An 8,758-nucleotide genomic window follows, 5' to 3' on the forward strand; every position below is an offset into this window, starting at 1 on the left:
CCTGGAGTGGAACTAGCTCTTGTAGACCATGCTGGCCTTGAGCTCATGGAGCCCAGCCTTTTTGTTTTGTTTTTGAGACAGGATCTTTCTCTATATAGCCCTGGCTGTCAAGACCAGGCTGGCCTTGAACTCTGATCTGCTGCCTCTACCTCTGACCTTAGAGGTTATGCCACCAAGCCTACCTCACTTGCCCTTTCTATTACTCTGGGATTAAACTCAGAATATTTTCTGAGAGGGCTGGAGAGATGGCTCAGAGGTTAAGAGCATTGCCTGCTCTTCCAAAGGTCCTGAGTTCAATTCCCAGCAACCACATGGTGGCCCACAACCATCTGTAATGAGGTCTGGTGTCCTCTTCTGGCCTGCAGGCATACACACAGACAGAACATTGTATACATAATAAATAAATAAATATTTTTTAAAAAAAGAATATTTTCTGAGTTTTGGAAATTTTTTATTCATAAATGCTGTTAATGATCACTGGTCCTGCTAATCCTCATAGGTCTTTGCCATTCATGCAAAATACAAACAGTCCAAATCAGAGCAGTATGGAGAAGGGTACTTATCCTTCAGTGTAACTTAGAGAAGAATCTGGTTATGTACTTCTTTTATTCACAAGTAATTTTCCATTGCCTTGTCTTTTAGGAGGAGAGCATTCCCATTGCTTTATCTGGTAGGGATATCTTAGCTAGAGCAAAAAATGGAACAGGCAAAAGCGGTGCCTACCTCATTCCCTTACTTGAACGGCTGGACCTGAAGAAGGACAATATTCAAGGTTAGTTGTACAAAGTGTGTGTGAGAGAGAAAAAGAGAGATAAACTGTCTTTTTATTCTTGGAGCTTTGTAGGTTTTACTCTTGGTCAGAATTTAAGCAATCCAAACTTGTTACAGTCGTTACTCTGTTCTTACAGAATTTGACTTAATTGTCTAAAAATGATTCTCAACTTTTTAAGGGGGTTTCCTGCTTTCAGGAGACTTTTGTCTGACACACAGTTGAACAGCCATGTGAGATAAGAAAAGTAAGTTTTGTTGCCCTATACTTAGGAAAACTGTGTTGTTGAGAGGTTCAATGAGTTGTTATTGGCCTGTGAAACTGAATTCCCCTGTGAGAACTGTGTAAAGCCAGGCTCTTTGTAGAAGTAGTAAGTGCTTCTCTTGTAAAGGCTTGAGCTCTGGGGATTTTAAGAGCTTAGACAGTGAAAAAGAAGCAAATTTCTATAGTTTCATCTGGAGTCAGTTCATATAATTAAGATTTCACCTCTAAAGCTTTTCTTAAATTTTCCAACTTTCAGTTTATAATTGTCTCACCTTACTTTGATATGATGTAAATAGAATCTGAGCAGGAGGTATTTACTACTAAAGTATTTAGATTAGTGAATCTCTTCTGTCAAACAAATGTAGTTTATGACACTTAGAAATATTATGTCTCATGATCTGCCTGCGTGATTAGACTTAATACCTCAGTAGAACTATTTTTATAGCTTCTTAAGCTTCTAAAATATGGTATGTTCTCTCCTTCCCCTTCCTCTATTCTTGGATATTTTCTAGCAATGGTGATTGTTCCCACAAGAGAACTTGCTCTACAGGTCAGTCAAATTTGCATCCAGGTCAGCAAACACATGGGAGGGGCCAAAGTGATGGCAACCACAGGAGGAACGAATTTACGGGATGACATAATGAGGCTTGATGATACAGGTAGGAAATGGTTAAAATAGCAGTGCTTCTGACTGATTGAGGCCACAGTGGCTCTTTTTTTTTTTTTTTAACTTATTAGACATTTTTAATTTTGTGGGTGTGGGGAGTGGTTCTGTGTGCAGGTGCCCAATGGTGAGGGCATTGGATCCCCTGGGGCTAGAGTTACAGGCATTTGTGCATCAACTGTTGTAGATGCTGGGAATTGAACTTGAATTCTCTGCAAGAGCAGTATGAATTCTTAACCACTAAGTCATCGCTAACCCCCAAGTGTTTCCTTTTAGGAAATAACTAAAAAATATTTTTAAGAATTAACATTGGGGGGCTGGAGAGATGGCTCAGTGGTTAAGAGCATTGCCTGCTCTTCCAAAGGTCCTGAGTTCAATTCCCAGCAACCACATGGTGGCTCACAACCATCTGTAATAAGGTCTGGTGCCCTCTTCTGGCCTTCTGCATACACACAGATAGACTATTGTATACATAATAAATAATAAATAAGTATTTAAAAAAAAGAATTAACATTGGGCCGGGCACTCGGGAGGCAGAGGCAGGCGGATCTCTGTGAGACCAGCCTGGTATACAGAGCTAGTTCCAGGACAGGCTCCAAAGCTGCAGAGAAACCCTGTCTCGAAAAACAAAACAAAAAAAATTAACATTGGGACTGAGGTTAGCTCAGCTGGTAAACAAACTGGATTTAGTGGCATTTCCCTGTAATTCTAGCACTGGGGAAATGAAAACAAGAGGTTCAAAAGTTGGAGGTCATAGTGAATTTGAGGCCAGCCCAGAGCACTTGATGCCCTGTCATAACAAAAAGATGAAGGATTAGAAGTGCTGCAGTAGAAAGAACAGTGACAACAACCATTTCTTTCAAGAGGAATAAATAGATAACTGAAAGGATACTCAGCATTATTAGTATTTTCAGGTTTTGGCTTTTTGAGACAGAGTCTCTATGGAAACCTCTATGCCTGTCCTAGAACTTGCTATGTAGACCAGGCTGTTCTCAAACCTCAAACTCACAGAGATCTGCCTGCCTCTGCCTCATGAATGCTGGGATTAAATATTTTTAATATTCATTAATATGGTTGAAAATACTGAATTTATATTAAAATTGTTCTAATTTTTCAAGACTAAGAAGTATTAGTTATCAGTAATGCCTGTCTGTGGAAAGTAGGCTGTATTATAGCATGAGTATACAATATACATAGTATAGTTCAGATTAGAAATTTAATATTTTCAAGTAACTAAACAGCATACACACAAAGTTGTTTACTCTGGTGTGGTTTGTGGTACTCAAAAAGAAGGTAAATTTATTTTGGAAGACTGGATAAATACAGTGAGGTATAGCCTGAGTGGAGTCTCACAAAGTAAATAAAGAATGCCTGACTTGTATTCAGTTTTTATGAAGGGCTCACCATGAATAATGCTGAGTGTAAAAGAGTTAATAAAATAGCAAGAGCACATGTAAAATCAGGCAAATTTGGTCAGAATGTTAATATGTATTATTTGTTATTTAGTTACTTGGTTATATTCTTTTAATTGTACAGTTTTTGTTTTTAGTAACTGTTGTTCCCCTTAACACAGTCTGGGCAGGATTGCCTAGGTATAAGGCCTGTCTTTATGTGAGAAACCCCGTGTTATGGCTGTTATTTCTTGCAGGTTGTCTGTCATAAGTAAAAGGCTGTATGCCCCTTAGTTGGAATTGGTGATTTTGGAAACTAGCCAACTCAATATAAAACTGAAGCAAATATTGTCTAGCTGTTGTGAGGTGAAATGGGAGTATACAGTCCCAAACGCATCTTTTGACTTTTTTGTGTTTCTGATGCTAAATACATACTACAAAGTTATGTAGGTTTTTGTGTGGGTGTATGTGTGAACAATAAAATAACAAGAATGTATATAGTTTCTGAATCTCCTTTTTCCTATAAATCTTGTATAGTGCATGTGGTGATCGCTACCCCTGGCAGAATCCTGGATCTTATCAAGAAAGGAGTAGCGAAGGTTGACCATGTCCAGATGATAGTATTGGATGAGGTAATGTTCTCCACTTAAAGGACTGCTGTGGATGATTGTGGGCATGCAGTTGCTTACACTTTTCAGTGGATGAAGCAAAAGCTGTTTTTGTTTGACTTTCAGTAAACACATCCAGATACTTGTTACCACATAACCAAGCCAAGTTCATTTTAAATCTTTCTATTCAGTGATACATTCTAGAACCATGTAAGAGATATCTCTTAACCCTTCCTTTTGTATCTGCTGCTTGATATTGTTTGCTTCTTTTGAAGTTTGTTACCTCATTGGGTTATAACCTAGTCAACTGAGGCCAAATGTTTTACCTGAGTTAGTTAGGTCTACCCAGCAAGTGTCAGGCCAGTCAAGGCTACATAGATCTAGCAGTGCTTTATACATGTAAGCCTGTCAGTGTTAGTGTTTGGGGTCCATTTACTTTGTTTGCTGTTTGGTTTGTTTTAGTTCACCAACTGACTAATGAGAAATAGAACTAAATATTGTGTCAACATTGGCTACATCATAACATGCTTTTACATAATTTTTACAGTCTAGACCTTCTAGGTATCTTAGACTGTTGTGGGATGTAGGTAACCTGTTTTCATAGTTGAGAAACTGAAGCATGGCTAAGTGATATCCAGTACAGCTAAAGAATAAAATGTTTCAGTCCAAATAGTTTGAATTCAGAACCTGGTTTGGTTTTGTAACAGGGAGTTTTAGTTTGGGCTTTTGTTGCTGTGAAGAGACACCATGACCATGGCAACTCTTATAAATGAAAACACTTAATGGGTGGCTTGCAGTTCATAGTTCAGTCCATTATCATCATGGTGAAACATGGTGGCGTGCAGGCAGACATGGAGAGGTAGCTAGGATATCTCCATCTTACACAGGCAACAGGAAGTGGTCTGTCTCACTGGGCGTGGCTTGAGCATATATAAGACCTCAAAGCCCACCTCCATAGTGACACTTCCTCCAATAAGCCACACCTACTCCAACAAGGCCAATTCTCCTAATAGTGACACTTCCTTTGAGGGCTATTTTCTTTCATACCACCACACAGGGCCTTGCTATTTAACCTAGGCTGGCCTTGAACAAGGTGTATGCCAATCACACCTAGCTCAAAACCTGTGTTTTTGACCAATATATACAATATTACCTCTTTAATGGGATGATTTTTTTTTCTACCTTCCTTTAGGTAGGAACTTTAGTCTGTTTTGAGGCAGTTTCATTATATAGCCCAGACTGACCTCAAACTCTGTTCTCCTGTGTCAGCCACTTGGGTGCTGGGATTACAGGCATGTGCTACTATGCTTGGGTCCTTCCCCTTCTTTATTACTACGGATTTATCTTGGTAACCTTGGAAACTGTATGCATTGAAGAATTTATGTTCATAGCCAGCAGCAGCTTATATAGGTTGTGTTTTACCCTTTGTTTATATGCTAACCAAAACTTTTAATGTCTTACTCTTTTAAAAGTGCCTTTTCTTTGCATTCCAGGCAGATAAATTGTTGTCGCAGGATTTTGTGCAGATTATGGAGGATATTATTCTCACACTACCTAAAAATAGGCAGATTTTGCTATATTCTGCTACTTTCCCTCTTAGTGTACAAAAGTTCATGGTAAGTATTAAATCTATACTTTCAATCAGTATGTATCGTCATGGTACTTAGGAGTGTATGCTTTTACCTGTAGTTATATCTTATTATCAGAGCATATGCTTTATGTGATTTCAGAATTTTCATTTCATGTGATCAGTAAGTATTTGTGCTCAAATTTATTTTTTTAAATGCCTTTATTGGCTTTAAAAAAAAACCTTTATTTTATGTGCATTGGTGTGAAGATGTCAGATCTGGAACTAAAGTTACAGACAGTTGTGAGCTCCCATATGGGTGTTGGGGATTGAACCTAGGTCCTCTGGAAGAGTAGCTTGTGCTCTTAACCGCTGAGCTGTCTCTTCAGCCCCTGTACTTGGATTTATTATAATTGGGTTTTTGTTTTGTTTTTGAGACAGGGTCTCACTATAGTTATGTCCAGTAAACTAGCTTCCAACTCACAAGTCTCGTGACTCTCCCTCCTAAATGCTGGGATTAAAAGTATGTGCCATCACATCTAGCTTATACTTTTTTAATTTCATAAACTGGATCTCTATGAGTTCAAAGCCAGCCTGGTTTTCATCAGTTCCCAGCCATCCAATGCTACCTAGTGAGACATTCTCATTCTGTCTCTCTCATTTTTTTTTTTTTTTAAGACAGGGTACAGGGTTTCTCTCTGTAGCCCTAGCTGTTTTAGAATTCAATCTGTAGACCAGGCTGGCCTAGAGCTCAGAGATCCACCTATACCTGCCTCCCAAGTGCTGAGATTAAAGGCATGTATCATCATGATCTGGCTGTGAGACTCTGTCAGGGGGATGGAAGGTGAACTGTCATTTTATTTATTTAGCTCTTCATCCCAAGGTGACTTATCCGATAGATGCTAAGTAAATTGGTTATCCTGTACACAAAATGTGCCCTGGAAACTACTTGTGTAGTCATGGTTATCGTCCTGTCTCAGCCTTTTGAGTGGTGGGACACAGCATTGTACACCATGCCTATCTCTAACATAGCTACATTTTGAATCTGAGATCCACCATTTTAGGTAATTTGTTTATGAATACTTGTTTTGAAAAGAATGCATTCATTAGAGCAAGAGAGAAAAAACAGTGTATAAATTTAGGGCAAGAAATTGAGTTCAGACACTGGGGGGTGGGAGACAGCACACAAGAGGCAGAGTCAGGAGGATCTTGGAGTTCCAGGAAAACCTTGTTTACAGAATGAGTTTTAGGACAGCCAGAACCACACAGAGAAACACTGTGTGTGTGTGGAGGGAGTGGGGGATTGAGTTCAGGGGTAGAGCTGTTTACCTAGCATACTTGAAGCCTTAGGTTTAATTCCCCAGTACTGTGCGCCCCCCCCTCCCTGGTTAAAAAAAAAAAAAAAAGACAAGTATGCATTTTTAATTTAAGAGAAGCCCGATCTTTATTTAAGACTTCATTTACACTCCTCTCCCCCTCCAGAATTCCCATCTGCAAAAACCCTATGAGATTAACCTGATGGAGGAACTAACTCTGAAGGGAGTAACCCAGTACTACGCATATGTAACCGAGCGCCAAAAAGTACATTGCCTCAACACACTTTTCTCCAGGGTAAGTAGTGGGCTTTTCCTGCTGAGTCCTATCCTCCACTAATTCCAGTAAATCAGACGGTTACATCATTTTCCCCATTGTCTTCATTGTTAGAAAAGTCTTAGTGTATCATAACCAACAGCTTTGTTTGGTTTAAAGTTGAAGATGATTGACATAGGTGCTTTACTTTTACATTTTTACTGTTAAATAATTTACCTTAATTACAGTTTATCCTGATTATTTAAATTCTATCTTTGTGAATACACTAATTGCTAAAATTCATTTGTGACCTTGATATCAGTGCTGAAGATGTTTTGGTCATTTTGTAGACTTGCATTGTAGCAAAAAATAAATAAATAATAATAAAAATTGGTCCTCGATAAAGTCCAAGAAAAGGACAGTCTTCCTTGTTTTAGTCTCATGCTATAAATAAGCATCTATTTTTCAGTCATTGTTTTTCAAATTTTGGTACTGTGATTTCATTCCAAAATGGCCCCTACCTACACTGTTGCTGAAATACTGTCCTGTACTCTTAAGCACAGGAAGACTGACGTACTGAGCAGGGAAAATATGTATTGGATAAACTTTTTGCAGTCATGGGTTATATTGGTTTGAGATTATAAATATATTTAAGTAAGACATTTTAATTTTGTATGTATATGAGTCTGGGTTTGTATGTAGTTATATGCACATGAGTACAGCTGCTGGAAGAGCCAGAAAAGGGTGCAGAGCCCCTGGAAGTAAAGCTATAGGTAGTTGTGAGCCCCAAGATGTGTATACTGAGAACTGAACTTGGAGCCTCTGCAAAAACACTCATGTTCTTAACTGCTGAGCCTTCTCCCCGGCTCCGGTTCTTATGTGCTGCTTCAGTGTTAGCAGTAGCTTTGTAGGGCAGGACATGATTGCTGTGAACATTGAGTCTGTATTTTTGTCTCAGGCAGTTAGGTGGCCCTTAAGAAACACTCTTCTTCAGTAAAACTGGTTCTCGTCAGCAACTGCTTAGTAAAATTTTACAGCTTCCCATCTCTCTGGAAACTCTCAATTTTAGACTTTAAATTTTGGCTAAATAATGTTTTCAGGATTGGTAAAACATGTTTTTGTCTTTCTTATACTTTTGTGCTTAGCTTCAGATAAACCAGTCGATCATTTTCTGCAACTCTTCTCAGAGAGTTGAATTACTGGCTAAGAAGATTTCTCAGCTGGGTTACTCTTGCTTCTACATCCATGCTAAAATGAGGCAGGTGAGTGTAATTCTAGAATTTGCATGGGTTTAACAAAAAAAAATTTTTTTTTTAAGATTCCATAAATACCTATGTGTGAGGATATTTTGGGGTTAGGGTATATGGTAGAGCAAGGTCTTGAGTTCCAATTGCCGGTATCAGGAAAAGAATGAACAAATGAACTATTCTTTAGTAGGCACACAATCCTTCATTTAAACTATCAAACTTAAAGAACAGTATAGAAATGTCACATCTCTCTCTGCTTGAAATCCTAGCGCTTAAGATATAGAGGAGAATGAAGAATCCAAGGTCATTCTCTGCTACATAGTAACTTTGAGATTAACCTGACCTGCATGAAACTCTGGAGAAAGGGAGGGCACAAGAGGAACAAAGTAAAATTCTTTCCCTAGAAATTTCTGAATTTATTCTGTTTAATGCAATTGCCTTAATAGCTAACTCCATGTAGCCATTTAAATTAGTTAAACACAATTACAATTTAAAGTTTTTTTACCTTGGTCAAATTAGTACACGTCAAAGGATCTGTTAGCTCCTTGTGGCTAGTGACTCCTTTATTGAAGGGTAACAATACAGACATTTATTTATTTATTTATCTATCTATTTATTTATTATGTATACAATATTCTGTCTGTGTGTATGTGCCAGAAGAGGGCACCATTACAGATGG

The 8,758-nt window shown here is 38.3% G+C and overlaps 1 protein-coding gene across 1 annotated transcript; it reads left to right on the forward strand.

Moving 5' to 3' along the window:
* Window positions 1-642: 642 nt before the first annotated feature.
* LOC126496049 (probable ATP-dependent RNA helicase DDX6) lies at window positions 643-8,142 on the forward strand (the record flags this gene model as incomplete). Its single annotated transcript, XM_050133626.1, has 6 exons — window positions 643-772; window positions 1,546-1,692; window positions 3,626-3,720; window positions 5,190-5,312; window positions 6,746-6,874; window positions 7,978-8,142. Coding segments are annotated over 6 exons (774 nt in total), but the record flags the coding sequence as incomplete, so codon positions are not given.
* Between the last annotated feature and the right edge of the window lie 616 nt (window positions 8,143-8,758).

This window comes from Alexandromys fortis, unplaced genomic scaffold (assembly GCF_014885135.2).
Source record: "Alexandromys fortis isolate MF-2015 unplaced genomic scaffold, M_Fortis_MF-2015_v1.1 scaffold_933, whole genome shotgun sequence".
Lineage (NCBI taxonomy): Eukaryota > Metazoa > Chordata > Mammalia > Rodentia > Cricetidae > Alexandromys > Alexandromys fortis.